We start from the raw sequence: 14,593 nt of genomic DNA on the forward strand, positions 1-14,593 counted from the left end.
TGCAGTAAGGTAATACACCTTCAACGAACTTCTGCAAGGTTATAATTAAGCTCACAAAATCTGGTTTTGGGCATCGAAGACCTCCTTTATCTAATTTATGTATAAGTCCCATCAAAGGCGCTGCTGTTGGCGGGATCGATACATTGTTTACGCAGGAACTGCATGATGTTTTTTTCCTCTGTCACACGCACAAGATATCCGCAGACCAATGCTTGGGATGCTGTTTCCAGATTGATGAAGACAGGTATACAAGGCTCGGAAATACTTTCGAATAAAACAGAGATATGCTGGAGAAGAATAACAGTAGTCTGTGAAGATATATCACAGTTATTTTCTTCACGAGACAATCCCTTTCCAGTCATCTCTGATCTCTCCTCATGAGCGATATTAGCATCTGGTGCCGAAATGAAAAGGCCAGATTTTAAAATTCTTTTTATTGCATTTTGAGCTGTCCTTGAGTCTGTCATGTCATTCCATCCTCCACCCATTCTTATAGCACTGAACATTGCTTCCACTGGATCGACAGAAAAAGCCCGTGTCAATACATAGAAAAAGCCATTCTGTAGAAGATGAACGATGCAAGAAGCTGTCGATTCAGCTGTCAAAATTAGGGCGCCATGAGTTTCTTTTGTCAACCCTTTTAAATTACGGGTTTTTGATTCAGTTTGTAGCTCATTAATATAGTCACAAAAATCATCTTTCAACCACCGGAGACGGTCGTCGCCTGCAGAATAGAACATCATACTATCTGGATTGCTTCGTCGTAGATGTGTTTTATCGCTTATGTCGTGTACAGTGAAAAATTTGTACACATTTTTCATGAAACGTATTGTTGGTCCTGCTTCTGAAAAATTTACCCGAGATGTCAGACGTAAATGATTCTCCTTCATATAGTCCAAAGTGCTTGTAACTTCCGGTGAAAATGTCTGTACAGCATAAAGAACGTTCATTTTCTCAAAGGAACTGGGTTCGACATGCTTCCTCGTTAGAAATCGAATGGATTTCACAGCTAAGTCCTTTTGTATCCTGTATATTTCCTTGATGAATTTTGAACTGATCGTTCCTTCTCTGTCTGCCATATCATGGTCTAGAAATTGTGAACGGATGTTTTTGATGATGTGACAGTAATCAAAACAAATATAAATTAAGTTGCAAGTTACATGGGTGTACTACGCAAGTCTGTAGATCTCCGCCACCTAAACCCTTAAACATAGCAGTATTAGTTCTATGGTTATCAGTTACAAGCCGAAGCACATGAAATCCACAGTCTTCTACAGCTTTCAACACTTGCTGAACTAATAAGAGCAGATCATTTCCTTGCAAATTTCGTACCAGGAAATATGCTGCTGGTATTGTGTACTTGGTGGATAATCCATGAATAACCAAACACAGAAGTTTGTTGGTAAGACGGGATTTATTCCTATTTCTTTATTATAAATTTCTTCAGCTTCGACTAAACCAAAAACTTTTTCCTCTTCTTTATTATAAAGCAAGCGTTCTTTTATTGCCATCTCATCGCATATAAGAGAAACTACTTTCTCAATTTCATTCAGTTTTGTGGCTTCTAACTTACGTGTCTGTATAATTAAATGGGAAACACCAACGCCACATTCCGTTGAGCCCATATACCTATCTAATGTGCTGCGCGACGGTGCTTGTACTAATTTCAAAATTCTTCCAAAGTCGTAGCCTTTAGGAGACGATATTCGCCAACATAAGTAGTATCGAATAGTTGGCTTGGACCATTTTTTTAATTTCTAATTTAAACCAATATATGTATATATATATATATATATATATATACACACACACACACACAGCCATTTTGTCGCCATCATGTGCTGATTTCTTTATGTTCTCTACTGACTTTCTCTCAGTATAGTTATTAAGTTCTTCCTTCGCCTCTTGAACTTCCTTCTCTATTTCCACAATTTTGTTTTCAAGTCTGTACACTTTCGCTCGAAGATTTTTATTTATTTTTTATGATATTCCAGTTCACTTAATCTTAGAGTATTTACTTGAACAGCAACTGGAATCTATGTTTACATCTGCCTTGTCTTTTATAATTCCGGCTTCAACGTCTTTCTCACGATATTCGGCTTCAATGTCCTCCTGACACTGTGTAGTCAATCTTGAGATTTTGTTCTTCTCGGAGGATGATGAACTCGAGTTTCTGGCTTTTCTCTTCCTCTTGTTAGAAGGATATCCAGGAAATATACTTGGTATCGATAAATTTTTTCAGTTTCCTATATTTCGTATCTTTGAAGTGTGAACTACACACACATGAACGATCAGAAGGAATCCACTTACTTCCTCTTGTGTCACCTTCTCTTGGTATAATATTTAACCACTTTTCCCGCAGCTCACTATTAGATGGAAATTCATGAAATGATAATCTTCTGAATTTCAGTTTTCCTCTGTGCGCTTTGCAGAAAGGGACACAACAAGACACCATTGAAAATATATTATAATAAAATTAATATTGGTACTTCAGGAAACGAAGTTTTATATCTCATAAAATTAAATGTATTTCAACTCGAATGTTCCTTCCTTCCATGTATTTTAAAGAAGAAAATCATATCATTAATAAATAATCACTTACAAACACTGTAATTACTTATAAGATGTAAAATAAAACAGTATAATTATTTCTACACATTTAGTACAGCCAAATCAACGGCAGTTACTTGCTGCGCTCTAGTGTCGAAACTGGACAATAATGGTTCACGCGAAACTCAATGCTAAGCAAGAGGAATGAGCAGGCAGTTACGCATCGATAAGATGCGATCCAGCAGGCAATGATCTTCTATAACGGCAAGACAATGTCAAGCAACAAAGGTAGTTTGGAGAGAATGGTGCACAGGAGGAAGCTGAAGTTTTCTAATTAATCAAATGATGAAGGAAGTAATTCCAGCTCTGATTATGAATATTTGCCACTTTCTGAAGAAGAATTAACATAAAAAACTGAAATATAGTTAAGTGTTGCTTGGCATTATATTGCCCTTAGAATGTTTTTTTTTTTAGTTGGTTATTTAACGACGCTGTATCAACTACTAGGTTCTTTAGCGTCGATGAGATTGGTGATAGCGAGATGGTATTTGGCAAGAACCCTATGTTTGGGGAAAACCTCGGAAAAAACCCAACGAGGTAATCAGCCTAAGCGGGGATCGAACCCGCGCCCGAGCGTAACTTCAGACCGGCAGGCAAGCGCCTTAACCGACTGAGCCACGCCGGTGGCTCCCTTAGAATGTTAACTGTAGATGTGTTGCTTGGACAAAGTACGCATTTCATTTAAAAAAAAACATGTTTCTAATTGCTTTTTCATTATTTATTTAAAGTAATAATACTGTCCATTAATGTCTAATGTTTTGTTCCTTTTATTACCTTATGTGAGTCAAGATATTCTTAAATTTCAAATTGTTGCTTGGCATTTTCTTGCCCTAAATTTTTGCAATATGTTTCTTGGCATTCTCTTCTCCTAAATATTTAATATTTTTGAGTGCATTGCCATATTATTGAATTGCCATCAAGTAGATTTCTGAGTAATGTAAACATATGAACTAATTTGATTTTTATAATACAGTATTTTATTTCTGGAAGAAAAAATTCATTATTAAAATATTGTTTCAACTATATCAGTAATACATTTCCTTCAAGATGACAATAGAACTATCTTGCCACGAGAAGAAGAAAAAGAGTTAGCTCATGGCAGATCTTCATTCAATAGTCCTGAAAAACTACCTACATTGAGGAAGCGGGTATCTCTTCGGCAGTATTGAGGTCGGTCATATAAAGCGAAGGTACAAGAAGAATTCCCCCGAAAATTGCTACAAGCAATATACTTTTATTTTCAGAGTTAAAATTAATGGAAGGTCAGTGAGAGTTTGGAAAAAAAAATCATGTATGAGCATTGATGGTCTTCAAAATCATAGAGGACGAATAAACAACAGTAGAATGAATATGGAGTTTGAAGAGATTTCTTGGAAGAAATGGAACGCAAGTACCATGATTGTAGACAGAAAAATGTGGGACTTCTGAAAATAAAGAAAATCAAACTTACAGATGTAATGAAGCTAATGGAATAATATGTCCCCCAATCCACCATGGCTTTTATCTCAACTTGATATCTGATGGTGATTGTGATGATGAGGAATATGATGTGAAAGGTGTATAGGGTATTTCAAAAATCAACTTAAACATTAAACCGCTATAAATATTATAATATTTGAGATAGGGAAAAAACAAAAACATCACAGTGCTGGGCAAACAACAGGGTTTACAAAACATTGGGAAGATGTCCGTCGTTCTCTTGTTCAACGTAGAGAATTCTGTCTGCGACAACATGCACAGCATTTTGCAGATAATGTCTTGGAATATTGGCAATTTCTTGCGAGATGGCATCTTTCAGTTGAAGTAGGGTTGTTGGATGTGTCAGGAAACCTCGTTCTTTAAGGTAACCCCACAACCAAAAAGTCGGTCGGATTAAAATCTGGAGAACGCGGAGGCCACATTGTTGGAAAGTGCCTACTGATGATACGATCGCCAAAAATCTGCGTAATTAACTGTTTTGCAGGGATAAAGATGTAAGGTGGAGCGCCATCTTGCATGAAGATTGTTTTCCATATCGTGATTCCTTAGTCTGGGGATGACGAAGTTCTGTAACATGCTGTAATAGCGCTCCCCGTTTACTGTAAGTCTGTCTTATTCCATTATTGTCCACACCTGTGAAGTAACGGTTAGCGCGTCTGGCCAGGAAACTAGGTGGTCCGGGTTCGATTCCCAGTAGGGGCAAGTTATCTGGTTGAGGTTTTTCTGGGGTTTTCCTTCAACCCAATATGAGCAAATGCTGGGTAACTGTCGGTGCTGGACCCCGGACTCATTTCACCGGCATTATCTCCTTCATTTCATTCAGACGCTAAATAACCTGAGATGTAGATAAAGCTTCGTAAAATAACCTACTAAAAATTAATGGTAAAGTTAACATGCGTAACTGAGTTTCGTTTTCCGACCAAAGTCATCAGTAGGCACTTCCCATAAATTTGGCCTCCGCGTTCTCCAGATTTCAATCCGACCTACTTTTGGTTGTGGGGTTACCTTAAATAACGAGTTTTCCTGACACATCCAACAACCCTACTGCAATTGAAAGATGCCATCTCTTAAGAAATTGCCAATATTCCAAGACATTATCTGCAAAATGCTGTGCATGGTGTCGCAGACAGAATGCTGTACGTTGAACAAGAGAACAACGGACATCTTCCCAACGTTTTGTAAACCCCGTTGTTTGCCCAACACTGTGATGTTTTTGTTTTTTCCCTATCTCAAATAATGTAATATTTATAGGGGTTTAATATTTGAACTGACTTTTGAAATACCCTATATTTTAGGTTACTGTTTGTCAAGTTTCTTTGTCTTAAAAATGGTAAATAATAGTTGAAAATATAACATTTCTAATGTCAATAAAACTTCACACTATATAATTAGTAATTGTTTTGGCCAAGACAGTGTCAAGCCACAGAACAGTATACATTATACATTAAAATGTAAAATTTGTAATATAAAATAATAAAAAATATGTATAATATATTTCATATTTTCATTAAAAATGTATCAGGGAAATTAATTATATCTATAGAATCAAAATTTAACTTTTTCTGTGATTTGAGAATTTGATCAAACATTCAACTTGCATTATCTCTGAAGTGTAAAAATGTGTCTTGGCATTTCTTGCTGGGACCCCCTCAATTCTCTGACCAGAAGTCTGGACGGAATACGGTCATGAGGACAGAGGCGATAAGGCAAAGTGGACGGTGCTTCATTTAAAATAATGCAAAGAATTAAAATCTGAACGCGCCGTACGGATCTGTTCCGGTATGTGAGCGCCTACCTTTACTTCATGTTCGCCCGCATGCGAATGATGTAGCAAGAACACGATTTACGATATGCAGTAGTAGGCTGTGGTTTCATAAAAATTGTGTGATTGTAGTCATGAAAAATTTATTGAACGTACTTATTTATCCGTAATGAGGCATTACATACTCTTCATTATTAATTTGGTTGGTTAATTGTTAAATACGAGTATTTTAATGTTAGGCCTAATGTTTCATTTCTGAAGTCTGATTATTGTAATATGTAGCTAATCGGCGATGTATGCAATGGAGGGGTAAATGAACTGGCCTACTTGTCTCATAAGTGGTGTCATATTGGTAGGCCTATCACTTGTGAGGCTCAGACCTGTCTTCGGACAGTTGATTTAACAACACAACAATGTTTTATTTGGATTGATTTATTTAAGCTTGGTGAAATCGGCCATTAGTCTTCTAGTAAATTGTATTTACGAGTATTTTTATCCTAATTTCATTATGCTAATTTCTGTACAGACGTTACACGCAACCATAGACATTTCTTCAAATCCCTTTTCAATTTCAGTGGCCTAATAGTAATTTAAAAATGAATTACTGGTTGATTATTGATAAGCAAACTAAATGAATGATTGACATTAGTATTATTTAATCATTAATTTTCTTTTACAGAATGTAATATTCTGAACTAAAAACCTGATAAATAACTTTCCCCTTACAGACCCGTGTATTAAAAAGAACTTCACAACTTTATAAGCTTATAGAAATTTATCCAAATGTCTTGCAGAAATGGTTAAAATGTTATTTTAAAGCGAAACACAACAAATTCATACCAAGCAGTTATTTTGGTTCGATATGGCTTCCGTTTGTAATAAGACAGGCACCCAACCTGAAGTCAGTCTCCTGTCACACACGAGCCAGTAGATCAGGAGTCACTCCTGCAACTGCGGCAGTATTTCGAGTTCTCAGCTCACAAGTAAACATTCTGATGGGGGCAGAAAAAAAGTTATTTTTTTTCTTTCACCATGTTAATAACGTAAAAGGAAGTGCTTATACAAATTTTGGCCACTCGACCGCAATTACGAGGCTGTCCAGAAAGTGATTTTTCCTGAGGCTCTTTCCAGAAAAAGAGCACAATTGCATGGAAAGATTTATTGAAACAGATACAGCAATTTTTGCGCTATTTGTCAACATATTCCCTACTGGAATTGAAACATTTGTCATGTAATGGGATCAATAATTTTTTGTATCCTTGAGTCGTACAAGTCAGCCGCCTGGGATCGGAACCAGCGTTTGACAGCCGTCTGCACCTATCTGTCGAACCCATGATATGACAGATGTATCAATTCTAGTGGAAAATTTTTTGAAAAAAAAAAAAAAAGCTGAACAACTGTGTCTGTTCCAATAAATTTTTCCAATGAAATTGTGTTTTCTTTCTGTCAACGGTCCCTGGCAAACTTATTTTTTACGGCCCTCACAATTGCGGTCGAGTGGCCAAAATTTGTATAAGCACTTCTTTTGACACTATTAACTTAGTGAAAAAAATTAACGTTTTTTAACTGCCCCCATCAGAATGTTTGCTTGTCAGCAAGATCGGCAGGTAAAGGAGGAATGTAAACACGATCTTTCACGAACCCCCACAGGAAAAAATCGAGGAGGTGAGATCTGGTGAGTGAGGTGGCCCTGCACGATCAATACAGCGGCCCGGAAAACGCCGATCAAGTAGTACACGGACCTCGTGGTGGTAGTCAGAGCTCGCGCAAGGAACGATTACCGAAAAGCAATGGTGGCGTTGCTGTCTGTTTTGACGTGTCTGTATGTAGGCACGCCGAGGGGGCGAGAAGTGCGGGCTGATAGAAGTACTGTCTCTTCCAAGAATATTAACAAATGAGGACATCGCTGTGGAAATAAAGAACGTAGCAAGAGAAAAATTCGAAGCTAATTAAACGCGCAACATACGTATGTTTACGAATGAAATAATAATACCGTGCGATACAAGACACGTACTCACATGCAATGGCACAAACTATCACAACGCAAGACTGATTCTATCGATGTCATTTCTCTTCTGACTGTGCTCTTGAATATCATTCAAGCTATCTCGTGACCTTTGCTCTCGCCCTCTTTTCCTTATCGCATTGTTTCATTCGCATTCCTTCCGTCGGTATTCCCTGCTTGCGAGACCAATAGGTATTACCCCATCCTGCTGGAAGTGAATGCGTCCATCTTGATCATCTTCGTCAATCTGCGGACTGAGGAACATTTCGAGCATATCCTGATAGACCTCTAGCACTTATTACTACGTTTTCGAAGTACCCGCTAAACCGTCATGTATGGTATACCAATCTCACGAGAGGCATGTCTCGCTGATTTTCTGGGGCTGCGAGTAAAACTCTCTCTGACTTGTTCGTTCGCGGGCGACTTGGAGATTTGTCATGTCTCACAGAACAATCAGTCTCAGCAAAAGTCCTGTGCCAAGAGTAAATTGTAGACCTATTTAAAGTATCTTTACAATATTGAGTACAAAAATTACATTGCACTGTAGTCACGAACTGTGTTTCGTGAAACCAAAACACAGCGAGCATGTTCCGCACCATTGAAAGTAGCGATTTTGTACTGAACTGATATAGCTCTCTTCGTGTCTGAACTTAGTACTACATGAGTCAAAACTTGATGTATTTCGCTTCTAAAATGGCAGCTTAACTATTTCTGTAAGATATGTGGATAAATTTCTATAGACTTTTAAAATTGTAAAGTCCTTTTTGATACACGGTGGCATTAGTACTGTCTTTATTAACTATAAATGTCTTGTGCAAATTTGGCAGTCAGGTAGAAGCTCCCTGTGAAGCAGGCTTGAATAATTTCAAGGGAAAAATTGTTCCGGGGCCGGGTATCGATCCCGGGACCTTTCACTTAGCGCATGAATGCTCTACCGACTGAGCTACCCCAGGAACTATACACGACACCATCACTCAAAGTTGGGTTGTGTGGATGTAAAGGGAAGAATTGTGACGGTGTCGTGTATAGTTCCTGGGGTAGCTCAGTCGGTAGAGCATTCATGCGCTAAGTGAAGGGTCCCGGGATCGATACCCGGCCCCGGAACAATTTTTCCCTTGAAATTATAAATGTATCTTGAACACATAGCATATAGACCTATATATGTGCCGAGATTCCCTGCGTTGAGTGAGTGGCCGGATCTTCAGCCTGTCACGCAAACGGTTCGGTTTCGAGTCCTGGTCAGGTCTAGGATTTTCATTGAAAAATACATGGTGACACTTGTGGCAGACAAAGTCACAATTGGGATTTTTCTCGAGGTTCTCCCACTTCTCTACATTAGTCATCTACATTATTCCGTCAACATTTCTCCATTTCGACATCATACCTATGCATTCCTCGAATGCCGGCTAGCGACACAAGAAGGGGGCTGGCTTAGTTAAGAGGGGAGTTGCCTACTCGAAACCTGGGTACGCAGAGGGCTTTATTGTAGTCAGCCGGTGTGGGTTTGGAAATACACCTAGTTTGAGGTTAGCGCAATAGATCTTGAAAGGTCCCAGTGCTGCGTTACAGTGTCCCCTCCCGAAATTTCATTCCGTATACATGCGGAAGATTTTGTCGTGTACGTAATAATACATTCAACTGTAATTACTACAAATTTAACAGTCGACACTTTTAAACACATTGATGTCACTATCAATAATGTTATAGACGTTGTCGTTGTGGTGAAGCTAGATGGTTATTTGTCACGCGCGTATCAACCATACACGTAAAAGTTAACAAACTCAAAGAAATGCGATAAGGATTTTGCTTACTTACTCGTAAGCAAGGTCGCTTCGCTCATTTTCCAGACTATGTATAAGTCAGAATGGAAGACTTGTTGCCTTCGTGCCTCATTTCACTGTTACTGTGCTCAGGAGTGTGGGGTCGAGACCCAGTGGAGGAACAGCTTATGATGTACGCAGAAACACATGTAAGTATGAAATATGCACGCTTCTACCGTACGGAATGTTGTCTCTTAGTCCAATAATGAACATAAACTCAAACGTCGAAAGGCTGTGCTATAGGCTAAGTGCCTTGTCCCAGGAGGCTACAAGATTAAGTATTACTGGAATTTTTAAGGGAGCGAGTGCGTGGTCTAGCAAGCGAAGTACTGGACTGACTTGTTTCGTAAACAAAATGTGGGCTACTTGAACAATTACATTAATATTTACAATTTATTTATATTATTTACGCTATGTACACTATTACCGACCATTTTGTTTGTGGAACGGCAGTCGCTTGTACTACACAGCGCGCCGCTGTTAAGTTCAAAATACAAATTGGTGACATAGTAGAATTTATACTATAATAAAGAATGTAGGTCTACATCAGTGGTTCTTAACCTTTTTTTGATCATGGCACACTATCCCACATAGTGAATTCCAGCGGCACATTAACGTACGAGTTGGCAACAATGCAAGAGCCTCGGTCTAGTGCGCTCACAGCTTTCTTCGGTGTTGCCATACCTACTGATTTAGCAGGAGATTTCCTGTTTCTCCATTGACTCTACTGCTCTACTGATTTTTTTTGTCAAAATACCGAATTTCTCCTGCCTTTTTGGCATGCTGCAGTCACCTAGTTTTATGCCCGGATTTTCAACTCATTACTTTAGTACATACGGGCCTATATATGTCGTCATGTCTTATTTTTGCATTTTATACACAAGTCAATGTTTTCATTTGTCTCCCTGCTCCTAATGCGTCGCCACAATGATGCTTACAAGAAACAAGGAGTCGCGTCTCGCCTGGAGTCCAGCAGCAGATTATGATATCAGCACACAGCAGATAAAGACCATGTTTTATAGACATGGCTCAGATTTATGGGTCTCTCCAATCCGCTCGATAGTCTAAATGTAATTACATGATGATATAGAACGAATGTTTGAAACCTTACCACGAAAGGATGCACACACACACACACACACACACACACACACACACACACACGTATATAATCTTCATGCAACGTAAGCATGTGATAACTGTCGTCAATTTGCAAAAGGAGACATTTAGAAAATAACAAAGTGTTGGAAAATCGCAAAAACTATAAGTTAAATTAAAATATTCATATATTTTTTTCTGATTAGATCACTGTGGATACATACATTCAGGATCCATGAACATTTTAATATTTTAAGTCTGTTATGATTTTTTGTTGCGATTTTCCAACACGACGACAGAATTAAGTTATTTCATTATTGTTTTGGGGACTCGGGGAACAGAGGAAGAACGAAACTTATTCAGTACTGTATAGTGAAGTTTGTTTCTGATTGTGTGCACGTGAAACAGTGAGAGAGTGAAGTGTAGGTAATGGCAATTTGTGTTACATATCTTACACAGTGATCTTTTAAAATAAGTGAAAGTGTCCCAGCAAGAAAGAAAAGTGAATACTCCCAGAATATTATAAATCAGAGCGAGAAAATGATGAACAGTTTAAAGGATAATAAATTATGTAAAAGCAAGAAAGGGAATAATTTTTCGTCTGTAATAGTCGCAGCTATAATATCACCTTTAAAATAATATCACCTTTTTAATATCACCTTTAAAATAAATCTCGTATCGAAAATACACGAAAAATTCCTGATTAATACATATTAATGCGAAACATTGTCAATAAGTTATTGATTTGTAAAAACAAAATTGCATGACCTAGTTACGTACGCTGAGTAGAGATGACAGTAATTATATTTAGCATAATTGTTCCATTTCATTGGTTAGGGATGTGCTATATAGTAATACAACAGTATCATCTTTCTTAGAGTACACTGTTTTATAATTAATATTATAATACAAAGAGGAAATTTAATTAATCTACTCTAATCTCCTGTTTTTTCGATGTTTTTCTCCTGATTTTCGTCAGTAGATCGTGGCAACACTATCTGTCACCAGTCAGTTCTTTGTAGACTTGCAGTCGTAAAGCCATTTTGTCCATATTATGTCATATTTTAATGTTGGATTTTTGTTTTATGCATGTTATTTGCGTCATTGTGCTAATCTAACTATTCTAACTTCAGTATAGATAAGTTTTTTTTATTAAAAGGAGAAAAGTTTAAGATGAGTCAGTGACAATAATTTAACAGTAACAAAAGTGAGAACGAGCTAATTCCAAGTGTAATTGTTGTGATAGCAGTACAGAGGGACATAGAACCGACTGGAAAAGTTCGTAACAACCAAGGTAGTTGCAGGTATTTGAGCTTTGGATTTACGTTCAGTGGACCTGAAAACCGCCCTGCACTAGAATATGTCATGTGTTTAGAAAAACTAAGCAACGAATCCACGGTCCATAGCAGAGATCTGCATCGGACGTTTTCGCTCGAGCGCCAAGGAGTTCATAGCATAATCCGAAAGGTAGCGCACATGCATGAGGGGTAAAATTGTCGCGAGCGATAAATCCTCGAACGGTATAAGCCGAACGTTAGACATTCGTTCTTGTTACAGTGATGAACTGTGTAATAACATCATAGATGTTTATCATTTCAAAACTCTGCAGTGTTTAACTAGCCTCTTCCATAGTACAACTACAAAACTTGCTTTAAAATGTAATATAAATGTTGTAGGTAAATGTTTTTTGTTTTTTTTTTCCTCCCCACACAGGAGTGATTTTGTTTTTGCCATATCTGATAGATGTTATTGGATGTAAATGTAATTATTATAAACGGAGAACACAATCACGATAATGCAAGAAATGTATCAAGTTTTCTAGTAATAATAATAATAATAATAATAATAATAATAATAATAATAATAATAATCTCTAATAGTGTATCAATCTTTGCGTCTGTAACAGTTGTGCAGCATGATTATTTGTTTTATTATATTTTCTGTGACGTTATCTCTGTACTAATATTGTTATTAATTTACTGCTATATATTTTCTGTGACGTTATCTCTGTACTAATATTGTTATTAATTTACTGCTATATAGCAATATTTTGTAAAACGTTTCTACATTGTCGCAGTATATAGGCGGAACACTATGTATGGACCTATCATAATATTATATATGTGGTAAATCAAATATTGAATAATTTATTATTAATTAGGAATAATAATTGTATATCGAAGTTTTTCATACTATTTTATTTATAACTTCATGTTACTGTTTTGGTACGTTCCATTAGACGTTTGTCATAAACGCAGAAAATGAAGCCTTATTTTTACCGTGTGAGCAAAACATATATGTATCTTATCTGTCGCCTTCCATACAAGTTAAGACATGTCGGTGAGATGACCTTGCACTGTGCATTGTGCTTCTATTTATCACGAGCGTATCACGACCGATCTTATCTCACTCGAGCGTGCGACATTCGACCTAGTTCAAGCGAGCGATTTACTCCAAAGCAGCTCTCTGGTCCATAGTAAATTGAGAAGACTTTGAATACCAAACACAGTAACTTATCTGAGAAAGATAAGGACTATTTTAGCCGATTGTTGTCGTCGGAAGAAAAGCAAGCAAAAGGTATGGAACGGAGAGAAACTATTTTTGAAGAAGCGCAAGTGGGCAGTTTGCTGAAGTAGTAGCAAAAAAATGCAGATCTACAATAATTTTACCTGCCTTCAAGGAAATAGTGAAATCGATGTTAGGTGATTGCGCCGAGAAAATATCCTTGTTTCCATTGTCAAACGGTAATATTTCCCAGCGGATTGATGACATGTCTTCAGATGTCCAGAGCCATGTACGTGAAAAGCAAAACGACGGTCGAGTATTTTCACTACAGTTCGAGGAATCTACTGATATACAATGAAATGTCAATTACTGAGTTACATCAAATTTGAAGGGTTCAGAAACATAGTGGGCCAAGCTCCATTTACTAAAAACGAAGAAAACAAGGGTTAAAATGATTCAATGGAAACATGTAGCAAGTAATATAAAGTATATACATTAAAACTAAATGATATGTCAATCTTCATTAAACTATGGTATTCACTTAACTTTGACCCTTGCTTTCTCCGTCTTTAATAAATTGCGCTTGGCCCACTATGGCTCTGAACCCTTCATTTGTTCATGAGTATTCGATTATTGAAAAATTCCCTTCATATACTGAATTACCCGCAACGTCATCCGGAACAAATGTACTGTATATATAGCATTCAGCATCTTGGAACAAAATGGGCTGGACTTAAGACACTAGCAAACATAAAAGAAACTAGAAGCGCGAGAGACTTCTCTCAGTTGAACAAGAAATGCTTGTGTGTTTATCTTCAATTCCACCACGAATTGAACTTTTGTGTAAGAAGCAAAAATAAATATTGAAAGAAATTATTTTAATCACTTTTACCATCAAAAAAAGTCTGAAAAGTTTCGCGGCACATTTAGCTAATCTCGCTGCACAGTACTGTGCCGCGGCACACCCGTTGAGAACCACTGCTACATTGATCAAACATTATTTACCCTATTAAGCTCATGTAGTGTTGTATATTGTAAGGAAATATATTTTTTCATAATAAGCCTATTATGGCTTACTTTTTTTTTTTTTTTAATGATGTACAATAATGTAAATAATGTTTGATCAATGTAAACTTTGATTTCTATGATAGTGTAAATAGTAAAAATAGCGTATTTTTGTGTGCGAGGGTCGTACTAAAAGTCATGTGTAACCGTTGTTATTAGTCTCCATTTCTTTGCCAACATTTTTTAAGCTGTTCTGTAAGTTTGAAAATTCTCTTGCGGTAGAAGTCCGTTCCAGTTTCCCGAAGACAC

At 37.2% G+C, this 14,593-nt stretch overlaps 1 protein-coding gene across 1 annotated transcript in view; it reads left to right on the plus strand.

The window, feature by feature from the left end:
- Positions 1 to 9,720: 9,720 nt before the first annotated feature.
- The window catches only part of LOC138698668 (catalase-like), a 135,617-nt gene continuing 130,744 nt past the window's right edge, over positions 9,721 to 14,593 (plus strand). Inside the window, exon 1 of the mRNA XM_069824819.1 lies at positions 9,721 to 9,825. Within this exon, the coding sequence (XP_069680920.1) occupies positions 9,721 to 9,825 (105 nt within the window). The remainder of the gene's footprint in view (positions 9,826 to 14,593) is intronic.

The sequence above is a fragment of the Periplaneta americana genome, chromosome 1 (genome assembly GCF_040183065.1).
Source record: "Periplaneta americana isolate PAMFEO1 chromosome 1, P.americana_PAMFEO1_priV1, whole genome shotgun sequence".
In the NCBI taxonomy this organism is placed as follows: domain Eukaryota; kingdom Metazoa; phylum Arthropoda; class Insecta; order Blattodea; family Blattidae; genus Periplaneta; species Periplaneta americana.